The following is a 27,284-nucleotide window of genomic DNA, read 5'->3' as shown; positions in this document are numbered from 1 at the left end:
CAGTTGTTCCCAGACTGGCAAGCTCCTCACAGCGAGCCTGCTGGGAGCCGACAAGCATTAATGACAGCAGTGCTGTACCCAACAGTGCAACTGCAGCGCAGTGCAGGGCACCCTCTGAATGCCAACTCCTCAGAAAGGAGCACAGACTGACGTTCAGTAAATGGCACTTACTCCTACTGAGGGAGGGTTTTTTTTTTTTTGGAAAAAAATATTATATAAACTCTGCCCAAATAGTAGTTGATTAGACTGCAGGTATGCCATGGAAAGTGCAGGGCTGGCTCAGGCCTGCCACTGCCATACTGCTCCTGCGCAGCCCATTTGAGGCCTGGGCAATTCCTATTCATCTCAGCAGTTCAGTAAGCTGCAGAAGTCAGGGCAGGATCTGACCTGGGAACATTTTAAATTCTGAAGTATGAGAAATCGATTTAAACATTTGCTCTCAATAACAATCCCAAAAGAGCAGCAGCCAAACAAATCTCATTTTATGTTTTTCTTTCATTACTAGGTAAAAATGAGAAGGATAGTTCAAAGCCTGATGAAAGAGCTGAACATCACAAATCAACCAGACCTTCCCATCAGCTGTAACAGCACATGACAAAATGATACCAGCATTGCTGCAGCATGCTTTTAGCCTACAATTTTTGGTATTTCAGGGAGCATTCAAAATTAGTTAGGACAGCAAACTAGATTACAAAAACACCAACTACAACATAAAACTTGGGCAAAGAGGCAAATAAGGAAGAAATGCATCTTCTGTGACATAACATAATATCACTATGGCAACAATCAGGTTAACATGCTAAGAACAATACCAGAGCACCAAAGATGGCATTTTTACAAGGCCTTTCTCAAATTAAAATAAAAGGCCAGATGCAAGTATTCTCTCATTTGTTACTGATAGCTGGCACTAACAAAATGCTTTCTATGCAACCTTCTTACTGTGAATTCTGATTAGACATTTTTATGTTATCCTGCCACACACTTGATTTACAGATAGGTTGGAAATTAAGTTTTAGATACAGCTTTCAGAAACCTAAATGAATTGTGACCCAAAGTCTCACTGGTTTGCAACAAGATTTAGAATACTAAGCCTCATTTTCAAGTCATTTAGGTATTAACCTAAGTAATTCAAGATTTCTTGAATATCTTATCTTTATTAACTGGTATGCCAAAAACTAAGATTAGACAGTACTACAGTACATACAAGTAACTGAAAATAATAAATATTGCTTGATCTTTCCAATACCTGGCTGGGGTAGGCAAGCATGAGCCATATGAATTATTGGAAAAGTAGTTTCTATTCAGTTGGATAACAGCTAATTTAGTTGATGTAACCCTTTTCTCTCACATAGAATATCTCTGGGCCACTAAGCAAGCCCAGTTAGACCTTTTAAATGAACATGTACAAGCTTGTCATGGTGAGCTTATTTGTAATGAATCATCCTAAATTCAAGTGCACAGTCATGAACTAGACAGAGTTATTTATTTATACTGATGATACCATAATTTTAGATGCTATTTCCAGGTGAGTCATTGCTATCCCTACTTTCTTTTGGGATCTCAAATAGCCTCTTTTCATCCAAGAAAAACCCTAATTCGAGACTTCATACCCAGAATTTTCTTGACACCTGACCATTTCTCTAACATACTCACTCTTGTTGTATCAGTTGTAAGTCAGTTATCTGCAATGAATTTCATATAAAGTGTCAAGTTTGAGGCCAAGAATTGTCAGGATGAAGGAGAAGACTTCCTGTAGAGAATCAACAAAAAGCCATTATTGATAGAGCTGGCACTGTTTGTCGTTATGGTATACTTTCCAGCCAGGTACCCTGGTTGCCAGCCTCAGCTTGCTGGGGATTACTAGCTCACCAAGGGCCATTTTGAAGAGGTAAAGATTAAAGTTTTAAGACCTTAAGCTATGCCCAAAGGGAGTGCATACCAGGAAGTACCAAGAGATGGATTGACAGATGCTTAGTTTCAGGGAAAAAAGTGGTCATCTCTGGATTTATATGGACCAGGTCTCCTCCCTCTTTGCACAATATTATTCCATCTGGGGAAAAAAAAGGACACCAAGACAGAGTGCACTATACCTATACACTGGATGCAATTTATATCTGGTTATATATTTGTTTTTACAGTTTCAGATAAAGTTGGTTTCTATCATTCAACAGTGTTCGCTTAATATTATTTTTTACAGATATACAAGTAGATTTCATTTTCCATCTGTAGATCATCTTTTGTGCGGCAAACTGAGAATCATTTATGTTGGAAATGTAATGGAGTATCTGTACACAGAAGGTATGGCAACAATGCAATATGTAGTTTACTTTTTCTCCTGGTTCAATTTTTCAACATGTTTTTGAAGAATTATTTACAGAAAATTCTACAGAAAATTAATTATATTACTTAACTGTTCCTTAAGTATCATTCCACAAGTTTTAGTGATCAGTAAACATTCAAGAAGATTTGCAGAACTAATACTTTGTTAATCATTTGATTAGAGAAAATGGTGCCCACTATAGTTTTGATATTTATTTGACAAACCAGTTTTTGACCTTCAGTTATTTTGGGTTGAGGTTAAGTCCACACACATTTACTGCACCTTACAGTTTTCCTGTTCATGTTGCTCAGGTAGTGTTTGTGCATTTAGGGAATTTTTGGCTTTGTGCACCATATGACTCTCACTAGTATTATCAGAAACATTTTTTGTGCATTGCTTATATGTGCAAAGCGGTGATCTTGAAGTGGACTTCATTAGTGGAAGAACTGTTCCTCCTGGTGACTGCTGCTCATCATTTACCTGTAACACAAACATCCTATTGGTTACCTGGTAATGCAAAACCTTGTTAGCTTTCTGCAGTAGGTCAAAAGACTCACTGCAAAAGACTTAGCATTGTGAATTTGCAAAAATTAAAAACAAAGGATTTTGAAGACATTTATCGCTTTGACTGTACAATACAGTGTTGGGCACAGAATAAGATCGAATATATGCTACACAGTTGGCAAGCTATTAGCTAGGAGCAGGAAAAAGCTAAACCAAGAACAGACAGTACTCTTAGTCTGCTTACTAATATATTAGGTATTGCATATTGAGATCTGCGTTTAATTTTGCTACTTCATAATGAAATGCCCTGTACATATTTTGCAAACATAAAACATAGTTCTCACTTTTTTGCTGACAACTGGACAGAAGCCACTGCTTTCACATTTTAAATGATGCGCAGTCAAAGCACTCAATTTAAATTCTACAGATCACATACGAAAGAGAATAAATTTGCATATGAAAATGACAGAGGGCACATTTTAAACATCTTAAAAAATGTTCAACAGTTTGAAACTGGCTGTCTTAAATGAAGTGCATACAAGTAGCTGTCAGGGAAGAGGAGGAAGCAAAGCTTATTTTACTTTTAAAATAAGACACACAATATACTGTTTTAATATAAAGCATGAAACAACATTTTTGATGGTTTCAACAAACGATGAAACAATACTATAAACAGTTCCTCCAAAGACTGTCAGATGTACATCTTCTAGAAATAAAACAAACAGTCATATTTAGTAATGTCCAAAAGAGAAGAAGGGTACAAATTCCTGGAACTGAAGACTTCTGCATGTTTACAGCTGGGGGGAAAAAAAAAAGCTCTGAAACCTTTATTTCTACTATATTCTCCTTCAGTGACTACAGTTTATATTTGAAGGTAAGGAGTAGCCTGTTCTTAGGCCTAGACAATACAAGCTCAGGCAAAGAGAAAAACTATTTGGGAAATCTCTCCCCCAGTTGTATTAAAAACAATGTATTACTGACTACTTGTTATCTGCTGTAACCTTGACTATGGTCACTGGGAGCCTACAATAAGCCTGCATGCTGGCAGATGGTTACATAGTAACTTTATGGGGCTAAGGCTTCCTTTTTCCACGACCCAGTTTCTTTACAAGCAACATACTCTATTTGTTTCTAAAGTTACAGCAAAACTTATATAAATGAGTGTAAATAAAATTTATAGGCACCACTTAATGAAACAATAATAAAACACAGACCTCCAATCACTGTCTGTAAGAAGCAGCAAATTTTGACAAGTTGGGGTAATTAATTAACCCTTGAAGCAACATGCATGGATGTAGTGGATTCAATATCACTTTAAAAATACGGATTTCCTAATGCTGTATCTCAAAAATAATAAGCTGTGATCCAACCGGTCATTAAATCGTGCTGTCTGGCCTCAGAATCTATAAATCCATGAAACTATGTGGATCTTGTTGACAGTCAAGAGCATACTCCATGTGCTAACCCAAAATACTTCATTAATACTCAAAACAACAGAATTAGTACTCTGTTACTCTCCATTACTTAATGGCTTCTCTTTTGGCTCTGTGGTAGACTACCCTGATCACCAATGGAATGCTTTTGGGTAACCTGGCAAAGTGGCAACCACTGGCAACCCTCATGTAAAGAGGTATCAATATATGATAAACACTCTCAAATTCATATTGTACAGCTTGAAACAATGTGGATAAAAACTTTCGAAAAGATATCAGACAACAAAAGCTTTATTTCTATCCTGAAGTTGGAGAAGTTTTCTATAGCCTGGGAAGTATTTGCATTGGCTTAGAAAGAATGTCTTGTTCTGATGTACTGTGAAATATTCAGCAGTGTGTCATGTGACTGAAAACACTTGCAAAGTTAACACAAGCTTCCTTAACCAACCTTTTTAAATAAAAATCAGCCTTCAAGACCTAATTCAGCAGTATTTTATTTATATTATTTGTTTGATATATTTATTTTATTTTAGCCTCAAAATTTGGTAACCAGTAACATTAAAGTCTAGTTCCTTCACCATCTAAATGTTCCCAATTTAGATGTTCAACAGCCTCTCAAATATCTATAAATGTAAACATTTAGAATCTGGAATTCCAAAAAAAGTTGTTAGTAGAAAACTTTTAGCCTCAACTCTGATTTCCAGAGGTTGCTTTTTTGCTTTTTACCACTTCTGAAACCTAAGAAACTACAGTATAAAGAATATCTGCTCTTTAATATCAATTACCTAAATTTTAAAATATACCTGTATTTCATTTACATTTCCAAATGGGTTACACTGTGAAGTCACAGATTACATCACAGGAACAATTTGTAGGTTTCTAGTATAATCCAGACCTCTGCTATTTTTAGTTATTCAGTATTTATGATCTCATCTTCACTATACTTCTGAGAAATTTAAAGAATGATGATATATCCTCAAACCTACTTGGCAAGATGAATCATATAGTACATTTCCTTATGGTTTTCATACACAGATAAATTTTTTAAAAGTCACCTTTTGTGATTTGCTGCCACCAGCTGTTGAATGAGAGAGCTCACCAAGATAATCTGATTTTTTTACATCTTGTGTAGGCAAAGACAATTTCTCGCTTTGGGAAGGCAGACGAAAATCTGTCCTTACATTTAGGGTTGTTCTACATAAAATATAAGGGCTAACCTTTTCGGCAGGAATATCAGCAAACCCTGAAAAATAAACAGCTTCTATTAAAAACAGCTCATTAAATTACACCGTTTCTCAAATAAGCATATGTCTTCTCTCTTCCCCCCCCCCCCCCCAAAACAGGGATTAAAAATAGCTGATTAAAATAATTTATTGAAGAAAATGAATCAAAAAGATTATTGTGCATATCTTGTGTATTTCAAAATTCATATGCATGCTCAAAGATGATAGAGTACAATAGTAATTATATACCAAAGTTTTTCAAATAAAAGTTTGGTTTTTTTTTTCTTTAAAGGTACACAACTATCTGGAGAATAATTTCTGTTTAAAAACATATCTACTTTTTTACTAGCATTCAATCAGAACACAATTCTGTTATATGATATTTTTGATTTTTCTTATTTTTCTCTGTGTAGAAGTATACTAACTGGTTTAGATTCTATTATCTCTATATGCAGCCTAGATCTCAAACATTAACTAGCAAATAAGTCCTCAGAATAGATAAATTTCCAGAAAAGATTTAGCGGTGACAAGAACAGGAAATGCGAATAATATGTATGCTAAAAAATCCTGACTTCTGGGAATGATCATTAAAGTTGAGGAGATTCAGTACCTCCACGTCTGGTCCCTGAATAATTGCAATTGTATTTATTACAAAGAGTCACTTAATGGGCATTTGAACATACAGTATATTGTTCAAGTCCTGATTTGTGCAACCTCCTCAATAACTTCTTGCTTCAGTGAATCTTTACTTGGAATACCAGGCTACCTAATTTCACTGCATTAATAGCAGAATGAAACTAAACTTTCATGAAGATGTGAATATACTATTAACATCCTCTTTGAACTAGTAAGGAATAATATTGAAGAAACTCAAGGACTAGGAGATGAACAAATGTGACTCCATCACAGCATGGTCTTTTAGTATTCCTATCTTTTGACTTTTTAAGAGTAAATCTACTCCATAGCTGTTCTCCTTTAAGTTTCAATTACTAGTTCAAAGAATATTTTTAAATGACTACAGCAAGTCTTGATCTAGCAACCAACTTTGTTGCTGGTACTTATCATGTGCTTTAGTGTTTAATGCATACATCACAAGAAACTACAAAGTTTTTACTGCCAATACCATTTGAATCTTTGCAAAATGATACTTACTAAACCAATGTAAATGTATCACAAAAGACTACCAGCACCGTTCCACAAACACTAAATTGGCATACACTAAATTGGCATAAACTAGCACTACCGTGGAAAGAGGGGAGTGCGCTCACTCCTACTGCCTGCTCCCATCTTTGTCACCACAAATGTTTGCATAGTCAAAAACTGACCCAGAGTAAAACTAATCTGGCAAAACAAAACAAGAAAAAAAAATCCATGCTCAGAAAACATTCTCCTTTATAAAAAATTATAAATACCTTTTTTCACCACTTCTGGAAGTCCAGCTAGCGCATAGTCCATGTTCTCCTGCACGAGCAAATTTTGATAGAGATCATCCTTCCTTTTCTTTTTTGATAAAGCCTCTGGCATAGGGGATCTTGGTTCTCCATTAGCTTTCCTGGTGTCTCCACATCTCTGCCTTTTACTTGAAAGCTTAGTAGTATCTTCATCTGACTTCATCCCCTTGACTGATTGATCATTAACTGTTACTGAGTTATCTGAATTCAGCAAAGGAGCGCTCACAGCATCACTTGTTGGCTGTTTCAGCTGACCACTCAACAAAGTGACTTGTGTTTTTAACATCTCATTTGCTTCTTCTAGCTTATAATATTTAACAATTAGAGAGCAGTATTTCTCCAAGTTCTCATCTGCCTCTCTGGTTTTCACTTCTACAGATTCCTGTAATTCTTCCAGTTTCAGCCTAGTTTCTTCTGTAATGGCATTCTCATCAGCACCTTTAAAGCAAAGTTATCATTACTCGTATAAGTTACTTAAAAGAAGATGTATATACAGGAATTTATAATGCAAAGATCAAACAACTGTTAATTAATTATATGTTCTATAACTGTGCAACCATAATAAATAAATAACTGGTAATGTAAAACAAAATCAGTAGTATGTTACCTATAATAATATATTTACTAAATAGGATACAAACATACAAAATTTGGAAAGAGTCATTGACCAGCGCACAGGCAAACGTTTTCTCTGTCATTTTTAAAATTCTGAATGCTCAACTTTGGATCTTTAAGTATATTTTACAATATATTAACAGACCTCCTGGACAGTGCATTTTGTCTCATGAGATGACTCACAAAAGAAACAGCAAAGCATGAGTCACACAGATCTTGAGGGAACGTGACAAAAAAAGTACATAAACATTTGTTATTATAAAAAATTCCACTTCTTCCTGAAGTCACTTTTAGCCACAAAGATGTAACATTAAAATATATATATTGACAACCTAGAGCTGCCTCTGATATTTAAGAAGAAAGAAGTGGCATTACATTCTCAAAAGGTCTGACTGACACATATTTGTAGTTGTACATTTTTATACCAGTTAAGAATCTCTCCCCTCTGTTTTAGAGCTGGATACACAAATGTACATTTTAGGGAAAAATTTCTTTTTACAAATTAATATATTCTTAAGAAAGCACTAAGATTCAGTTACAGTGACAACCTCTGTAACTGAATCAAGATTCAATTACATTTTTTATTATACTTTGACATACTTAGATTTTTCTTCTTTAATAGCTCATCACGTTCCACTATTTGTTTCTGCAACATTTCCTTTTCCTCTTCCATCTGTTTACAAGATTTCATCCACAGCTGCACTTTACTACGAGCAAATTCATTTTCTTTCTTTAGTTCAACTATACTGTTAATATTGTCAGCCTACAAAATCAAAGATGCAGTTATAACACTGGAAACGTAATTCTTCTGTCTAAGCATTACACTGTCTAATGGAACTCTGTTATGCAATATTAGTTGTAGACCACAGTTGTAATGTATACTCATTTGCTTGTTTCTGTACAACTTAATTTTAGCAGCTTCTTACCTGGAGGAGCATTGAAGTCATCTTCCTAGAAAGGTATATACATGTTGATTAACTTAGTAGAGAAAAACAAGAATTCAAATATCAATAGGGAGACTGTTATTCCCTACAGTTACAGACAGCAAATTATGAATGTTCAGATTACTGATGTCAAAATTAGCATCCTACCCATGAGAGTGCTCTGAGGTCTGAAACAGCAGTCTCTTTCACTTGCTACCACTTTGTTGACATGGCATAAGAAAGCATTGCTTTCCAGACAACAAATTTCAAAGCGGTACTCTAAGTTTTAAAGTATTCTCTCACAGTCTGAGATTCACTAGTCCTTATGTCCCTAATGAATTCTAGTATCACAGAGGCAACCCAGGCCTGCTCTGAACTCTAAACTGCAGCATAAAAATACTCTTCTGAGCAGCAGCAGATCACTCCTTTCTATCCACTGCCACTATTCTGGGCTGCTCCCTGCTCACCAGGTTTGGTGCCAACCTGTGTGCAAATACCACATGGCAAGCACAGCTGGAAGCCCTGCGTTCTGCATCTGCAGTACAACAGGTACTGTGTTCTGTCCCTGGCACACATCCTGGCACACATCATGGGACTGTTGATATTATACAGAATAATATAATACCACAATGTAGAGCATGCTGGAATAAAAAAACTTCAGATGTGCCAGGAGAATGTATTGCAATTCAAAGTTTACTTGACGATATATTGAAACTATCACGTTTCTTCAAGAGTGCTTCTGGTGAAGCACTTATCCCCAAAGCGAGAGCACAGAACTGGAGCTAGCAATCAATCACAGACAGATGCAGGACAAAAAAATGTAGATGAGAAAAATGTAGAGAAAATTAATAAACAGAAATTCAGTTACATGGACAGTTAAACTTTCCCTCTGCTGCTAGAGCACACCTAAGTTGTTCTGAGCTATCAGTTGTTCACAGTATGCAAAGCTCATATTCTATTAGTGAGAATACTTTTGACAAATAGAGAATTGCACTAGTTAATAATTTTGAGGAGAATTCTACATAAGATGGAATTTATAAACTCTCGAGAATCAAAAGCAAAGTATCAAGACTAATGCTAGAGACAGAACATGATATCTTTGATCTTCAAAGTAATTTACAAAAAGAAAATACAGGCACGGCAAAGTCACTTTGAGTGCATTCTAACGACATTGTAATGAAGTTGCAATATTCAGTGTAGACACTAGGCTACTGTGTTTAGTATCACATAAACCAATTATAGGCGATCTTGGTCATAGCATGCATAACAGAATTTTTCTAATGTAGATCAATAGTAACAGGGTTTTCTGTATGCTCTACGTTTTCATCAGTGAAATAAAAGCCAATGCAAAGTCAAACCAAAGCTTTGGAGCACTGGTTCCCAATCCTGCATTTATTTTGCTGCACTGTACCTTGTATCTGATGTAATTAGCAATACTTGTAGGAATTTTTCTTACCTTAATTTTTTGGAGTTCTCCTAAGGTCTGATTAGCTTCTTTAAGAAAATTATTTAATTCCTCTTTATTTGACTTCAAATGCTCAATTTCCAATTTTTGTGAACTGATAAAGTGCTCCAATGAATTCATTTTATCTTGACAAGTCTGAATTTCTACTTCCTTCTAGAGAAAGAAAATGTGCCTAACTACTGTGATACTAAAAAGGGACACAATTATATTTTGAAGATATACTTAAGATCATATTACTGCCTACAGGAATTCCATAGCAAATTTGCTTGATATGCTTTGAGGAGTAACTTAAGTATAACCTTAAGTTAACCTTAAGTATACATTTTGTGTACAAGAACATTGCTTCTAAGAGTTCTACCATTAGAAAGCCCTTATATTTTACTATAACTTGCTTTTAAATACACTTTAAATAATGAAAATTATTAAGATACAATTATAGCAAATTGCTTATCTGTGTCCTTCTGGTTCCAGTACATATTCATAGAGGCATACAACTTTTCTGTAGCAGATTATGGCTCTTTATATACAGCCTGGCTGAAGCAAATGCATTTCGAACATATTTGATCTTATATTCTTTAGCGGTTAATCTTTCCTCACCATTCCCACTTAACTAGCCTTTTCCTTGACTAGGAAACTGCCTATTGAAACATACTGTTGCTCTCCCTTCTTCATGTGTATAGTCCTAGTAAAACTATATGTACTTAACACTGACCAAGTTCTGTGGTAAATTCACCTTTTCCATATAGCAAATAGTAAAAGATGAATTTATTTCATAATTCAGTGTTTACATTTTGGAAATACTGATACCAAAGATATTTTCCTTTGCAATTTTATCTGCAAAAGTTTTGTAAAATACACAAACATTAAAAATTGAGGTGGAAGAGATGCACAGCACCATTCATCCCATTGTCTGATTTACCTTTCGGTTTACTTCTGTCAGAGCAGCCTGGTGATCTTTCTCTGCTTGATGAAGTTTGTCTTGATATTCTGATATTTCTCTTATCATTTCACTCTCTTTTTCTTGTAACTCTTTCTGAACCATCCCCAAACTCTTACTTAGTTCATTTTTTTCTGACATAGTCAGATGCAGCTGAATCTATGAAGAGAGACAGCACATTCTTTGGTATTTAAAATTTTATAAACAGAGAATTAGTTTACCTATTAAACTGCTTGACTTTACATCTGAAATATCTTTGAATGCAAAAAAACAACTCTGTAAGAAAAATGGTATTTAACAGTGGGTAAATAGACCATAATCGCAGCTGAACACAAAAAAGCAGGACAGGATGCAAACATGGGTCTTCTAAAAATAAACATTTCAATGTGAGGGATATGATGAGTGTAAGCCTGCCAACACTGTTAAACCATACCACATTGCTAAAACCAAAATTTATCTTTCTGAATGTATGTTTGTTTCCTCTGAGAGTGATTTCAGAGATTAAGAGTCACCTCTCTTACAATCTTAATGATGACGAAACTTTCTAAGCATTTTCATTTCTATCCACTTTTATGACTGTACATTTTGGATAGCTGGGCAAAAAAAAAAAAAAGAAATCCGTATAGAATTTCTGAAAGTTGCAGAAATCTTGCTTCTTTTCCCACTCAAAATCCTCAATGCTGCAACAGAAACAAAGACATGGTTGTAAATTTTTGTAAGTAACATTAGTAGGTAAGAAGCCCACTTAAACTGATACAAATGTAGTATTTTACACAAATAAACAAGACACCTAGATGGTAAGACAACCTTTGAGAACTAAATATAAACAACTTAAAAATAGTCATAATTTTTTTTCTTTGACTTTTCCCTGAAATTTTACTTTTTAAAAAGAACTTGAGAAATGTTACATTTTTATCCAGTATCCTCAGTATGATGATGGAATACCTGCAGCAAAGAACTCTTGTCACTAAAAGCTTTCTAGAGGAGCTGCAGCCTCTACTCCTCAAGAAATCAGCATTTCAGTAGACGCTAAGAGGAAAAAAGGATTTACTAATCATCATTCTATCTCAGACAGAATATTAAATTTTGTGAAACTTGGAAGTGAGAACCTCAGATACTGCACATTAGTACAGCTCTGTTGACCTCCACACATTTACAATAGTTGAGAATCTGGCCTTGAACACAGAAATATCTATTACTCATGCAGTAACTAACTTTGTTGTTTTCTGACTGTTCTTGAAGAAGTTGTATTTGTTCAGCAAGCTTGTTCCTTTCCATGGTAAATTCTTCCTGTAATTCGGAAATCTTCTGTTCAGTATTACTTAGTTTGACTTCCAACTCAGTACAACTTTCAGTCAATCCATTTACCTGAAATTAAATTTTCCATAATTATTTTTTTAAAAAATGTGTGACCTCTAAAGAATTTTATAAGTAACATGCAGATTTTAAGCTGGGTTATCTTATTCTGATAACTGGTCCAAGCACAACCAAGGGCCACAACAGATTAATGCTACTTTCTCATGGCAGTGTTCAATTGCTATTTCACTTCCTGTTGAGCTCCCTAACTGCTTCTTCTTAATATAAAAGCTCATTCTCTAGTTACTAGTTTGTCTTTCCTCCTTTTCTTCTCTAGGAAAGAGAAAGGTATTCTGCACTATACTCTATTACGTAAAGTTTTATCCCTACTTTCAAGCAACCTTTCCATTCATCCTACACAAAACATCCTTGTGAGTGCTTTCCAGCTCTGTAACTTTGCAATGAACTCTTAATTGCACTGAAAATAGTGTTCTAAAAATAGGATACTTATTGTAAAGATCTCAGATTAAAGTTATTTTAAGATACAATTTATTAAGGAAGTGGTAAGCCCAGAGGACATTTTATCCTCACTCCTAAAAAGGGAACTTTACAACAATGGAAAGGGTATTACCTTTTTACACAAAGTGGACTTTTCAGAAAGTGTAGATTCCAGTTCCTTTTCAAGGTCTTTATAAGATATTTTTAGAGTATTCAGGATATCCTGAAAAGTTTCATTATCAGAAAAACGTTTCACCTTCAGCTTCAATTCAGTGATCAAATTCTGCAGCGCTTTTTTTTCCTGGTGCCAACATTCATGCTCATGTTCCATATGTGTCAGCTGCACAGAAAGCTGCTCTGTATCTTTCACTTGCTTTTGAAGAGCATCATTTTCTTGAATCTTTTCATCCAGTTTTTGCTTACAATCCATAAATTGTTCAACAAGTATTTCCTTTGAAAGATCCAATTTGATATTTTCACTTTTTATTTCCTGGCATTGTTGTAATAATATTGTTCTATCTTGTTCAAGATGAGCAACCTGATTCATTAAGTCTTTTTCTTTTGCTCTAGCAACTGCTTGCTCCTTGCAGGAAAATTCTAATTTTTCACTTATATCTTTGAGTTCAGATTTCAGCAATATTACAGCATTTTCAAGCTCACCCTTGATTTGCATCTTTTCTTCCTCCTTTTCTTCTAACATTTTTACTGTAGCCAAATTTGAAGACTCTAGTTCAAGGATTCTTTCTTGCTTTTCCTTTAAATCTTTAGCCAAACACTCTTTTTGTGAGCTGAGGACATCAGTTTCTAATTCTAAACATTTTAACTTTTCAGCCATCTCTTCCATCTCAATTTTTAATGTTTCTGCTTCTGCTTTGGCAGTCTCTGATTGAACAAATGCATCTTCTAGATTTTCTTCTGACATCTGCAATTCTCTTTCAAGCTTCTCAATTTTGTCCAGAAGAGAATCAGCTTTCCTTTCACTTTCTCTCAGCTTTTCAGCAACATGACATTTTTTCTTCTCATCAGATTCAATTTTTACTTTCAGCTTCTCAATTCCTTGTCTCATTTGATGTACTTCTTTCTGTGCTGAGTTTAATCTGGCAGCAAGTTCGCCTTTTTCAATTAACAAGCATTCCAAAGATTTGGAGAGCTTGGAATTTTCCATTTCTAAAGCACTTAATTTACTCTGCATTATTTCAGATTCTCTTGCAACCAGTTCTTTTTCCTTGTTCAAATCTGCTGCTTGGTTTTGGAACTCTTCTCTTTCTAAGGTGAAAGACTCTACATCCGTTTCCAAATTTTGCAACTTTTGCAGATGATCTTTTTCATTTGATAACTGATTTACATCAGATTTTACAATCTCTAACAGATTTGTTTTTGTCATCACTTCATCCTCTAACCTTCTAATGAATTCAGTACAATTCATTTTATCTGACTCTAGGTCTTTTAATTTCTCTTGTAGTTTCTGATACATTTTATGCAATTCTTTTTTATTTTCAGACAAAGTATTTAGTTCTTGACCAATATGATTTCTCTCAGTTGTGACTGCAACAAGGTGCTCTTGAAGGCTACAAATAGTTTGCAGTTTAGCTTCTCTGTCCCTTTCTAACTGCTGATATTTTGTCTGAAGCATTTCAAAATCATTCTCTATGGACAAGGCACGGTTTTCAATATTTCCTTTATCAGATTTTGTCCTCTTCAGTTCATTTTCAGCTTCAATAAATCGTTCATGCCAGTCTTTGTTGGTCATTTCTACATCATCTAGTGTCTCTGTTTCTGTTACATTAGACAATCTAACTTTATATATTTCCAGCTCAGACTTTACGCTGTCAAATTCTTTTTCTAAAGACATTACTCTAAGAGATAATTGCTGCTTATTGACAGAAACTGGATCCAGTTTTTCTTTTATGTCACAGTTTATTTTTTTAAGCACTACCGCAGTTTCTTCTAGTTCTGCAAAAGCTGAACTCTTAGGAGTTAACTGTGTATGCTGAAAGTCCAACTGCAAGTTTGATTCCTTGACTTTCATTAATAAATCAACATTTTTACTGCTTTCCTCTGTCTCACAGATCAAATTCAGATTTTCAGCAGTTTGCTGTTTTGTTTCTTCCTGAAGAGTTTCAGTGCTTATTTGATTTTCAAAAAAATCCCCTACACTCACATAACTATTACTGCTGGAAAATGATAATACACCGACACGGTCCGAAGAGTCAGTGATTTCTTCTGACATGTTTCTACAGTCTTGTTCTCCACACAACTTCTCAGTACAGTCTTCTAGTAATCTTCCTTCAATGGTCTCAGTTACATTTTTACACACAGATTTCACTCCTATAGCCAGTTTCTCACAGGGGCTTAGTTCAGGTTTGCCATTTTTCTGTGCTGTGTTTCCAGTAGGCACTCCAAACTCATAAAAGCTGTTGTTTTCTTGTTGAGTGTTCTGCAATGGTTAAGAATCAGTAAATAACAAAAAACACAAACAAAAAAATGAGAATTAAAAGATTTTTTCAAAGCAGTAAAGCTCCTCTTTTTATGCAAAATAAATGGACTCTCAACTTTGTAATCTGCTTTCTAATGGAAATAATTTATGTTATTTATGCATGCATGCATCTTTGCCCAAAAAGTTTTAAAGATACTGGGGAGAAATTTCAGTCAAATTTACTGAAAGACCGAGTGCAAAGATATCACATGCCTCCAAATTTTGGGAAAATAGCTGTCCCTGTGACAAAGTGACAAACTGCTATTATCACTGATGAGGGAAATGTTTACTGCTCAGCTCTTATTAGACATCAGAGAACCTTCAAGGGAGACAAGCCCAAATCCTCAAAGAATCCCTTTTTCAATTACCACTGTCTGTGAGAGCTGGACTTACACTTAGTGCTGCCTCATGCTGTCATCTGAGACAATAAAAATGAATGACTCAGAAACCTAAATCTCCAAAAAAGACTAGGACTGAAGGCAGGAACTGAATGATCTGTATTGGATACTTAATCTCGAAAAAGCTACAGCTATGTAACATAAGGAACTACTTTAAAAAAAAAAAGTACTATGTATCAGTGTGGATACTGTAAGTGAATCCTGAGCAACACGTGGATACTGTAAGTGAATCCTGAGCAACATGTGGATACTGTAAGTGAATCCTGAGCAACACATATACGTGAAAGGTTTTCTTCTCTGCAAGGAGCAGTTTCTCAGTGCTGCAGAGTCAGCCAAAATGGAGAGCTTTGGTTGCTATGACTGAGAGCTATGTTAAATTATCATTTCCGAGTCTCTGTTGACATCACGCTGGAAGCCACTTGCAGAAGATCTAATGGCCAAAACTAGAACTCTTACAAGCAGAAAAGAACATTACATGACTCTGGCAGGCCATGCCTGTTTTTTTTTTTTTTTTTTTTTTTTTTCCCTCTCATCATTTGCTATTTCTAATGCTCCCTATGATGCATAGGACAGAAATCAAGGATGGGATTTTTTCTCTCTCTAAAGAACTACACTGCTTATGTGTGATGCAGTTTCAACAAAAATTCATTTCAAATGCGTAATATTCATGTTTGGCTTTACTATAGAGCAAATAGTTAACATAAAACTGATTTGCATGAGAGCAATTACTTACAGTTTCAATATCAGTGCACAGCAGTGAACGAGAACTCAAATCAAGGACTTGTAGTTGGATTCTTGCTGCTTCTAGCTCCAAAGACAGATTTTCAGATTGTTTCCTCTCTGCTGCCAGTTTGCACTCCATTTCCATACTCAGGTTACTCACTTTCTGCTGCCATTCTTCCTTGTCAGATATATTTCGCTGTTTGAGATGATCTATTTCTTTTCTTTCAGAAAGTTTAATTTGTTTCAGCTCCTGTATTTCTTCCTTTTTCCTATCTTCCTGAAGGCGAAATTGGTCTTCAAGCACCTTGATGGACTTCTCATATGTCTGACACAGCATTTGAAGTTCTTCAACTCTACTCTCGAGGTTAGATTTTCTAGGGGTAATGGTCTTTTGCTCTTTAGCAGAGGCCAGTGTCGGATCATTACAAGGATCTTCCACTAAAACTTTTCCTGTACCTTCTGGAATTATTTCTTCTGAACTATTCAACTGATTAATTTCCTCTGGCCATTTGTATGTACTGCTGTTAAAAGAATTATCAGCCTGACTTAACTCTATAAAAGAGAGGCTTTCACAAAGATCTGAAAAAGAAATAGTAGACTTAAGTTCGACTAATTCCAACTGTTCATCCTTTTGTCTAGAAGATAGTGGCATTCTCACTGAATCTATATTAACATTGCTCAGACTTGTTGACAATGAAGAATTTTCTGCCTTCAGTGTTTTAATACAAGACTGTAGTTCAGTTATTTTTGAGCTCATAGTGCAGTGTTGTTCATATAATACTTTATGCTCATTCCGTAAAGAGAAAAACTTCTCTTTTATTTCAGCAAAGTGCATTTTAACTTCTTTGCTGGACAATTTTAGGTCTTCATAGTCAGAACTGTGTCCAGTACTGCATTCTTTAAATATGAAGGGTGCTTTCTTATTATTAAAATATATTCCCCTATCACTATTATCACTCTGATCCATAAGTTCATCAGGAAAAATGGCTTTTTCGTCTTTTAAATTTTTATCTGCATTCATTATTTTCTCTTCCTCTTCAGCCATTTTATTAATAACTGTGATGCCATCAGTTTTTGAGTCATTAAATACAGAGGTTAATACTAGGTTTTCAGTCTGCAATCTTTCACACATTTTCTCCAGCTCATTCAGTTTGTTTATTGTTACCTGCAAAGATGATGCCAGCTGGTCATGATAATTTTCTCCTGAGGTCAAATCAGGGAAGACCAATGAATAACTTTCATTCATTCCTTTTCTATCATAATTCTGGGTAACAGTACCATAATTATACTCCAATGAGTGGCCATCTTCATCTAACCCTGTAAGCTGAGAATCTGAAGTTTCCAATTCTTTAACAGACAAGAGTTCTTGCTGCATTCTGTCTTTTTCCCTCTCACTTTTCTCAAGTTCTACTTCCATTGTTTTTAAAGCAGTCTCCAACTGCATCACTTGTACCCTGTAGTTTTCTACAGAAAGTTCTCTGTCCTCAAAGTCCATTTGAAGAAGCTCAAGTTTAAATTGGTATTTATTTAGCAGAGTGTCCTTTTCTTCCATGGGCTTCCTCAACTGTTCGGAATTGAGTCTCCTTTCATAACTGAAGTCACACGTTACAGGTTCACTTTTCCTTTCTAGTCCCATGACCAATTGCTCCTTCTCTTGAAATAAGGTATCATATTGCTTTTGCATTTTATTCTGTTTTGCCCTGACATTTAATATTTCCTGTCTTAAACAGTCAAGTTCAACAGAAGGTACATTTTGGATATGGGAAAATTCTGACTGTAGTTGATGAAGTTCTTGAATCAAATGCTTTTTTTTTTCTTCTGAGGCTATTAGTTTACATAAGATGTCTTTATTCTCACTAAATACCTGTTTCCCTTGTTCTAATTCTGCTTTCTTCTCCTCAAATTCATTTGTCTGCTCTCTTAAAACGCACATCATGTTCACATTTTTTTCTTCCATCAATTTGTACTTTGCTTGCAGAACAGTAAGCTCCTTTTCAGTTTCTTCAGATCTTGCTTCAATACATTCTCTTTCCTCTCTATGTTTTCTAGACATTTCAGAAATGATTTCTTCTTTTTCCTTTATACTATTAGAAATATTCTTATTTGCTTCAAGTAAAGTTATTTGTTCTTGCTCTAAAGCTCTGCTTAAATCCCTAAGGGTTGAATTTTCTTCAGTAAGTTCCTCAATTTCTTTTTTATACGTGCAAATCATTGAAGACATGTCTTTTTTCTCTGACCTCCATGTTTCAGACATGAGCTTTAGCTGTCTTACTGAATCCTCAAGCAATTTGTTATTGATCTTTAAATCCTGAATCTCTGCTTGCCCATTCTCTAATTTTTCATTCAATGTTTGCAGTTGCACATCCTTTTCCTCAAGAATAGCTAATGTTTTTTCAACAAAATCCTGACGTGCTGAAATATCCACCTGCAAATTACTAATATGCTGTTTAGTTTCTGTCACAAAGCTTTCATGCATTTTTTCCACATTAACTAACCTTTTTTCTGTTTCATCCTTGATTTGCAGTAAGTCTTCATACTGCTTCTTTTGTTCTGAATTCAGCTGCTTTTGAGCCACCAATGAAATTTCAAGAGAAGACACCTGATCTTGTAAGATGGTCAGATCCTTGTTTTTTTCTATTCCTAGAACAGCTTTTGCACATCTGTGATCCTCAGTGATGGAGTTATTCACTGTGAGTTGTTTATCATCTAAAACAGTTTTATCCTGATTGTTTTGTAGAAGAACTCCTCCATCTTCCGTCATTTCTGAAGTACCCTTTGCTTTTACAAGACAACAGATTTTCTCATGTTCACCAAGTAGATCATGGTAACACTGATCCCTTTGCAGTCCTTCACTTGCTGCTAATTGCAACTTTTCTTCTAGTTCACCAACTTGGTTGGTGAGCTGAAATATTTTACAGGACATAATTTCTATTTCTTTCAGGTAGTTTTTATCAGAAAATTCTGCTTTCTGTTGAAGTTCATCATATGCGTTTTCCTGTGCTTCTAATTGTGCACTTTTACGTTCTAGCATGTCTCTAAGTTCTTTAATCTCTATACTATTCCTTTCTTTTTCAGTTTCCATTATTTTGAGTTTCTCACTATGTTCATTATTTTTGATTTGCTCACTTTGGAGGGAACCCTCCAAGTCATTAATATGAGTCAGCATGCCTTCCTTTTCAGACTTAAGTTTATTTAGAAGAAGATCACTTTCATTTTTCCATTGAGAAAAAGCAGTAGACTCCTTTTTTAATTCTTCACATTCTCTCTCCTTGAATCCAAGGATCTTCTGAAAAGCTCCTGATTCTTCCTCCATTTTACTTATTTTACACTTTTGTTCTTTAATATAATTTTCTTTTTCCTTGAGCAGGTCTTGAGCAGAAGCTTGCTGCTTTTCCATGTCAGCTAAAGCTAACTTCAGCTTCTCCAAACAAAGGGAGTTATCCTGCTTTTTAAATTTCTCTTCTAGTAATTTTAATTCTGCTTCCTGAAATATATTCTTATCTGTAACAGAAAACATCATTAAATGTTTGATTTATTCAAATAAATGATGCAGCTAAATATAAAATATTTACTTTTAGGGAAACTGCAGTAAAGACAGTCAATCTTGGCAATTCTACTGACAATTTTCTAGATGAAATGTTACCATTTACTTTTACTATTTTGAGTTTTCATCATATTTCAAAGCATTATTCTCAAGTTATTACACTGTATAAATGAATTTTTTTTTAAAAACACCTGAGGCTGTCAGAAACTGGATACTCATAGACATTGTTAACTTTCAGTTCTGCAGTCTCATATAAGCCTGCACTTCAAGCCAGTCCGTCCAACAATAGTCCTTTCTCTAAATTCAAATATGCAACTCACTTCTCATTTCTTCAGCAAAATTCTGGCTCTGCTTTAGAGACTGCTTGATGGTTTTTAGCTCTTCTTCAAGTTGGTGGATCTTTTGCAATTTTTTTTCAAATTGACAGTCAAGAAGGTTTTTCTCCTTCTTCAATTCCTAAAAAAGTCCAAACAAGACCATGTTTCAAATGAATTTCCAAGGAGATCAAAGAATTCAGTTCATTTAATCAAAAGAAAGATATTCCACTACGTCTCACTACATCTCTGGGAAACTGGGCTTGATTCCTAAACACTGCTTGAGAACGCAAGCTGAACTATTCTTAACTAGCTGACAGCGTCTGTGAGATACTGCCAGTTGACATAATTTCCCTCGCATATCACAGAGAAAACAGCTCCACATGACGTGTCTCAACCAGATCAAGACAGGACAGAATGTAGCCTAGGATGTCTGAGTTGAAGTTATGCTACCTTCTCAAAGCCACAAAGGAAAAGAATCTCTGAAATGGCATCGAAACTCAAAGAAACAGATCAAATTTTGCCTGTCTACTGGGGTAGAAAGAACCTTTCCTCCCACAGAATAACATCCTTGTGGCAATACTGGTCAAGTTTTATTTAGAAATGCTTACTATTTCAGAGGGTTATTTCACCATTAAGAGTATTTTTTCCAAATAAATTGAGTTAAAAACAACAACAACAACAGAAAAAACTATGCAACTACATTACATCTAGGAAGTTAAATAAAAGTTATTTTAAGGAAAACTAATCCTTTCGTCCAGCACAGGAGTTTGGAGAGACAGATGGCATGGCACTGGCATGGCCCAATTGGAAACAGGCTGTCAATTATTCATCCGTTTACTACTAGCAGATGGGCAGCAGTTCACAGGAGCCAAGTTCAAGAAAAGGAAAGGTCTGGATGAAAAAAAATTAAAAGCTTGCTGGCAGGGCAGGCTTGCTTTTGCAGCGACATAAATAAATCACCCTGAGAACATGATTAAAATCATCACTGTCACTAACAGTTACCTTTCCTTCTACTCATAGCCTCCCCTACACACATTTTCAAAAATCCATTCATTCCATAATGTATAAGTTCCAAGGAACAAAGTTTTCTAGTAATCTTGATACATAATCATTTTTCAAAGAAGTACAAGTGGCTGAACTTCCTGCATTTAAAGCACCATACGCAGATGCAATACGAGTACATGAACTAAACAAGCCTGTTCATCAGAAAATCTGTAATGACCTATAGACAGAAAAACAACTAAATGTAAGGAATTAAATAGCTGAAAGGTACAAAGATTCAAAGATTACAAACAAGCAGCATTCAGCAAAAATGAACCCATAATTTAATAAACTAAGTATCTGATAACAACCAGCTATCTCCACATTTCCAAAGCATGAACAGAATCTCTTTGTTTTAAATCCACTTACAGATTCTACTTGGTATATTGTTTTACTTAATTTAGGCATTCTGTGATTATCCCTTAAAAAAGCAAAAGCCAAACCAAGGCAAACCCCAGAACCTACGTACACAGTCAGTACTATCATCGAGGAGAAAATCTTCAGGGAGCATATGAGCCATATGTTTGTGAGCAGTTTGGGGCCAGACTGACCATTTTTCCAGGAGCAGTATTGGACTTACTTGCACCATCAAAATGAATTACCATATACTAAGATGTCAGAATTGCTAAGCTACTGAGATGCCACCATTGGAAACCTTAGAAGTCCTTGCACTAAACATATCCAGTATGTCTCATAAGTCTATCTGTTTTCTGACTTTTTTAGGACACCAACCTTATCATACTGTAATGACTGAAGGCAACAGTGAATTAACCACTGCAAAGCAACTTTATTCTCCACTGGGTAGTTAGACCATTATGATAAAAGACTACAACAATTTTCCTTTAGTAAAGGAAATGTCCAACGTCACTATCCTTTTCTTTCACTATAAACAAAACCTACTGTGAACAAAATCTGCAAGACTTCTAAGCAATAGATGCAATTTTTTGCAACATATACATTTATGATATTGGGGAAGGCAAGCCAGGATCTAAGCTCTGCTAACATACACAACATTTTATCACATGTGAGACATAATATAGAGAGAAAACTGGTAGCAGTTTCTTCAAATATCACAATTTCCCCCAGATTCATCTTCTTTATAAATTTATTGCTTGTGTTCTAACACATCATCACTGTCACCAGCTGTCCAACTCTCTGGCCAAGACAAACAAGAAGAAAAAAACTGGCTATAATTACAGCTTAGTAAGATGGCAACAACTTTGACAGATAAAATAAAGAAAATAAAGCACTTCCAACTATTTACAGCAAAAAAAGGTATCTCCACCAATGGGATGCTCTCTGACAGTGGGATCTCACAAAACTATATCAAATCAAATCTTACTCTAATATGACAGCTAGAAAGGCATAAGCCCACACTATTTGATAATATCTCACTCTTTTTGCCTAAAAATGTGAAAGATTACATTGACAATGTGCAGAAGCTAGATAGACTACACCTGGCAAGCCACACATAAGAAAATGTAGAATTTATTAGCTAAGACTTTCTTTATATTACATATAAGTTGTTAAAAATATGGCTTTCCTCCTTTGGGATACATTTTAAAAAACAAAAATTATCTGGATTAGCCTTATTGGTGGAAGGCATTGGTTACATTTATTTAGTAAATTAAATGTGCCAAGGACCATTAGCTGGCACTGAGGCCAAGTGGCATGGAACAGCCCATATCTGTACCATTAAAATCTTCCATCTTCCAAAACAGGTGGCTTTAACCAAACTGCTTGCTGGGAATGGTCCCAGGCTCATGCTAACTCCCAAACTGTGCCTGGGAATTGTTTGAAAGAGTGCTAGTCAGCTGGGCCAAAGCCCAGTACTATTCTAACAATTTAACAGTATAAATGGTCACATTAAAATACCTGCGAATGTCCCCTGACACTGCAATTTACCAGTATATATGTAGCTGCTGAGACTAAACTTTCATATGCTAGAGTATATGAAAGCTGTATCAAGGGCTGCTAGCTCTGAATCAAAATTATTGTGGCCAAATAATACACGTGCTGATCTGGTCAAAAAACACTATGCTAGTTTAAATTATATTGGCAGAAATTATACCAGATTATTTTATATCCGTCCATGCCAACAGGCAACAAGTAAAGTAAGAGCATTTTAAGTAAAAAAAAAAAAAAAAAATCTGTGACATGGCTTCCATATCTATGGAGCCCTCTTTCTTTTCTACCTCTGCTTCTAAATAAAGGAAAAAAGTTTCATTGAGAGAGGTTTTCTAGTAACGTAACTGTAATGATTTCAAGCAGGGCTGATTTGATTGCTACCAACGCAAAACAAATATAACTGAGAAGACAAAGGAGACATTAAAGTGGAAAAGATTTATCCATGAGTGAATATGAGGTAGTATATCAGTATCCAAAGACACATCTGATTTTTTCTTCATTTTGTGGGAGGCTTTTAGAGTGGTATATATTTATTGGACTGTATTGCTTCTGAGAAAAAAGCAAAGTTTTCAAAACCAGGATATGGTAAGTCTCTGAATAAAATCTTTGAGTTTGGCAATGTGCACTGAAAAAGTAGTCAATGGTTCTAGAATTTTCTTTTAAAACCAGACAAGCACTTAGGTATTTTTATTTTAGGACTAAAAGCAAAAATGTCTTGAAATAAAAATCTATATTTGATAAGTCCAATATGAACTAGAACTGTATTAGTAGCATTACAACAATGAATCCCAGTCCTGTAGCCAATTCTGCAAACTGTGTTAGCCTACATGAAGTCAGTGAAAACCTTATTTCATGTGACAACTAAGATATATTATTAAGATAGTCCCTAAAAGTGTTTAAAGACAACTTGTGGGGGATATTCATTATTTGAGTAAATATTGGATGGTACTAGTGTTTACAGATTGCCAATATAGGTTATTAATTATATCAGTTAGGCCTCTAAATTGTTTACCTCAAAGCTTCTTGTCAAATCAGTATCCTTAGCCTGGGTTGCTAATAAAGCCTGCTCTGCTCTGCACAGCTTCTGGGTGAGATCATTGGTATCATGTTCCAAGCATTGTTTCACTGCCATTACCTGTAAGAATATTGAAAATTCAAATTTTATTCACAGTCACATACCTCTTTTTGCATTTTAAATTTCTGTGCATCAACTCCAAAATGCTATTACAATATGTAAGAAAACCAAATTATTTTATCCCATCGTGAACCTAAAATTGCTGTACTGTCTTTTAGAAAATAGCTTATTATTGCCTATCCTCTCTTCTATCTCTGAAGAGAAAAGCAGTATCTCTAACAACACATACATTTCTACTAATGGTCTGAAATTTTGGACTAATGCATCCAACTTTTAGCTACATCAACACAGTAATATCTGTAGGTTATAAATGAGATTTGCAGTATAATATCCTTTTTGGTAAGATACATGAATCCAAAAGTAAAGATCATACCTGTAACTATTGCTCCATTGACATACTCTTTTAGCTCTGTCAAACTAGTTCTATAATTCTCCAGATTAAACAGGAAGGAAATCCTATTATCAACCCAAAAGAGAAAATATATATATCTAGTCTGATATCATTAGGCAATAGATTAGCTTTCTTGTAGAGAAAACTAGAAGACACCTGTTTTCTATATGAAATCAATTTCTTCAAGTGAGCACATGCAAAAGAATGTGCATATAAAGAAACCTTCACTGAAAACATTTGATTGAAGGTATTCACACAGCTAAACTGTTAAAATAAAACAAGCCTGCAAGAAAGCTGTTGTCCGTTTTAGAAATTCTGTTTTATTTCAGCACAGGCTCAGTATTCCTAATCATTAGAATAAAAAGCAATTTCTCAATAAAAAATGCTGTGTAGAGAAACAATGCTTTAATTGGAACAATGGTAAAAGCGCACTTTGATGAGGCTAATTATCCAGCCTGTTTTCAGGTTCTTCTGCCACCTGTTTACTTTTCTTCTTTCATCAAGCCATACAATTTGGTATTATCATACTAATGCTCCCTGCTAATGGGGCTTCTTAATGCAATGTTCAAAACCTTGTGGCCCTGTTTATGAATTCAATTAGCTCTGCTGCTTTATAATAGCTCTCAGATTTTTTGAGGCTTTTTCACATTCCTCTTTTCTGGTCATCTTCTCTTTAGGCTTGTGCTGCTTTGCAGCTTCCCCCAAAACATGGTTGATACAACTAATCTCATCTAATGGCTAGCTCCTGGCAAAACAGGGGAAGACCTCCCTCATACACATGTCCTCCATTACACAATCCCTGCTGCTCTTCTGATTTTGTGGAAAGCCAGTTCAGGCAGTTAGACTGATGCAAAACTCTTCTGCTTGTGCATATACAATATTTTTATACAGGTGTGTGTGTGTGCATAAATAACTAATTTTTTTTTCTGTTTTAGCTCCTTCACCAGCTCTCTGCAGGATCATATGAGTGGCAGTGTTGCTACAAAGGAAGGAACAGGAGTACAAGGCCACAGGCTATGGAATGGGGCTGTCCTTACTATAGGCAGCTGTTTTTTGGATCAGCTTACCTCTACCATCAAACTGCACCTCTGCTAGCAGAGTCAGCCCTACTGTAAGGTCTCCGAGATGGATTTTCCTCCTCAGCCGCCTTTACTCCTTGAAGTATGATTTTCCAGAGCTGTCTATGAAAGACACTTTCTACCTTCCTAGCAAGTAGCAGGTTATAATTTGAGGCAGGTAATTGCTATCTGTCCTTCCACCACTGGCTCCCAGCCTCTCCAGGCTTTCTGTGTAAAGTGTCTCCTGTGATCAACCATAGCTACTCCTCACTCTTCCAACAGATTTATTTTAGTTACACTGTTCTGCATTTATATTTCCTTCCCTGTGGGAAGTGGACTAGGCCCAATGCTTTTATGCCCTGTAATTCACATCTAAATACATAGTAATTCAGTGAGAAATGGCAAAAACAAAACAGTTAATACAAACTGTACAAAACATTAATGCAAGTCCCCACATTGATTTTACATAAAGCAGATAATAATTAAATTAAGGCAGTACTGATCAGACCACTAAATCATAAACCTAGAAAGGATTTTAATACAAAAGGCCTACTTTGTCAAATTCTGCCTGCAGAATGCTGAAGTCATTTTTGGCTTGCTGGAGCTCCTGATTCAGTTTGTTTTTTATCTGGTTGCACTGCTGATCCAGTGTTTGTAAGGAACGTTGCTGACAAGATAGTTCCTAGAAAACGGTGGTATGTTAGAACAGAAATAAACATGTAACTGTAATATCTATTTTGGTTACTGTAGCTGTAACAAATCAAATTCATTAGCTAATACTGACTGCTCAGAGAAACCTGTCTTATATAATTAAGTTTAAAGCAACATTGATGGACACTGTAAATTTGATGCTGGTAAGAACGGTCCTAACCCAGTTTAAGTCATCTCTTTAAAAATCCATCACAGCAACACTCTTATCACAGAAGGGGAAAAAATGTAAAGCTAGTCAGTAATGAAATTAACATTTTTCAGCTCAAGGATAAGCTTTCATATATGAAAAAAATTGACAAATTCATTTCTTCTTTGCTGTTCCTTACCATAATTTACAGTTGATTTTTTTTCAAGAAAAAACAACAAAAACATTTTGAACTAATATACAGCTTGGGACTGAGCAACAAGAGAATCTTAAAGGGGCATTCATGAAATCCACGTCAAAAAAATAGCATCTCCAAAGCACACTTGAAATCTGTAGAAGGATGTGGATCTTACGACATGCCACATAAGCATACCAGCTGTACTTGGCATTTCTCATGAGGCTTGTTCCCATGCCTTTGGATCTTATAGTTGTGATTCCGTACGGACTGAAGAGGAGGTTTATGACAGGATATAGAACAGTAAGAGTCATGAGGATACTTAAAAGCAATAAATGAGAAAAAAAAAGGGAGGGGGATATCTATCAACAATAATTTCTTTGCAAAAGCTGCAGAATGCCCTACTAACACATTCTATGATGCTTGTGAAGGAGGAAAGGCCATAAAGTGCTAGTGCTTCTCTTTGGTATTTTCCTTCTGGTTACCTCATGTTCTTCAGAACACGCATTCACTTCTGTCCCCACCATTTCCTCCAGTGAGAGGTTCTAAGAAGCTCCAGGAGATCCATTTGTATGAATATCAGTATCCCCTTATATA

General features: G+C 35.3%; 1 protein-coding gene across 9 annotated transcripts in view; it reads right to left on the bottom strand.

The window, feature by feature from the left end:
* Positions 1 to 2,080: 2,080 nt before the first annotated feature.
* Positions 2,081 to 27,284, bottom strand: part of CENPF (centromere protein F) — a 42,282-nt gene continuing 17,078 nt past the window's right edge. For 2 of the 9 annotated variants that reach the window (XM_026102336.2, XM_026102335.2), the window contains exons 9-20: positions 26,210 to 26,338; positions 24,085 to 24,207; positions 20,127 to 20,262; positions 16,273 to 19,763; positions 12,799 to 15,102; positions 12,087 to 12,239; positions 10,854 to 11,030; positions 9,926 to 10,087; positions 8,147 to 8,309; positions 6,893 to 7,369; positions 5,313 to 5,500; positions 2,081 to 2,800 (exon numbers count right to left, since the gene is read on the bottom strand). In XM_026102336.2, coding sequence (XP_025958121.2) covers positions 2,594 to 2,800; positions 5,313 to 5,500; positions 6,893 to 7,369; positions 8,147 to 8,309; positions 9,926 to 10,087; positions 10,854 to 11,030; positions 12,087 to 12,239; positions 12,799 to 15,102; positions 16,273 to 19,763; positions 20,127 to 20,262; positions 24,085 to 24,207; positions 26,210 to 26,338 — 7,710 coding nt within the window. In that variant the 3' untranslated portion in view covers positions 2,081 to 2,593. Of the gene's footprint in view, positions 2,801 to 5,312; positions 5,501 to 6,892; positions 7,370 to 8,146; positions 8,310 to 8,472; positions 8,525 to 9,925; positions 10,088 to 10,853; positions 11,031 to 12,086; positions 12,240 to 12,798; positions 15,103 to 16,272; positions 19,764 to 20,126; positions 20,263 to 24,084; positions 24,208 to 26,209; positions 26,339 to 27,284 lie in introns of those variants that run through there. The other 7 variants (XM_026102338.2, XM_026102340.2, XM_026102337.2 and 4 more) reach the window with 7 other exon arrangements.

This window comes from Dromaius novaehollandiae, chromosome 3, assembly GCF_036370855.1.
Source record: "Dromaius novaehollandiae isolate bDroNov1 chromosome 3, bDroNov1.hap1, whole genome shotgun sequence".
Lineage (NCBI taxonomy): Eukaryota > Metazoa > Chordata > Aves > Casuariiformes > Dromaiidae > Dromaius > Dromaius novaehollandiae.
The sequence above is the reverse complement of the archived record's forward strand: the minus strand, read 5'-3'. Positions and strand labels throughout refer to the sequence as shown.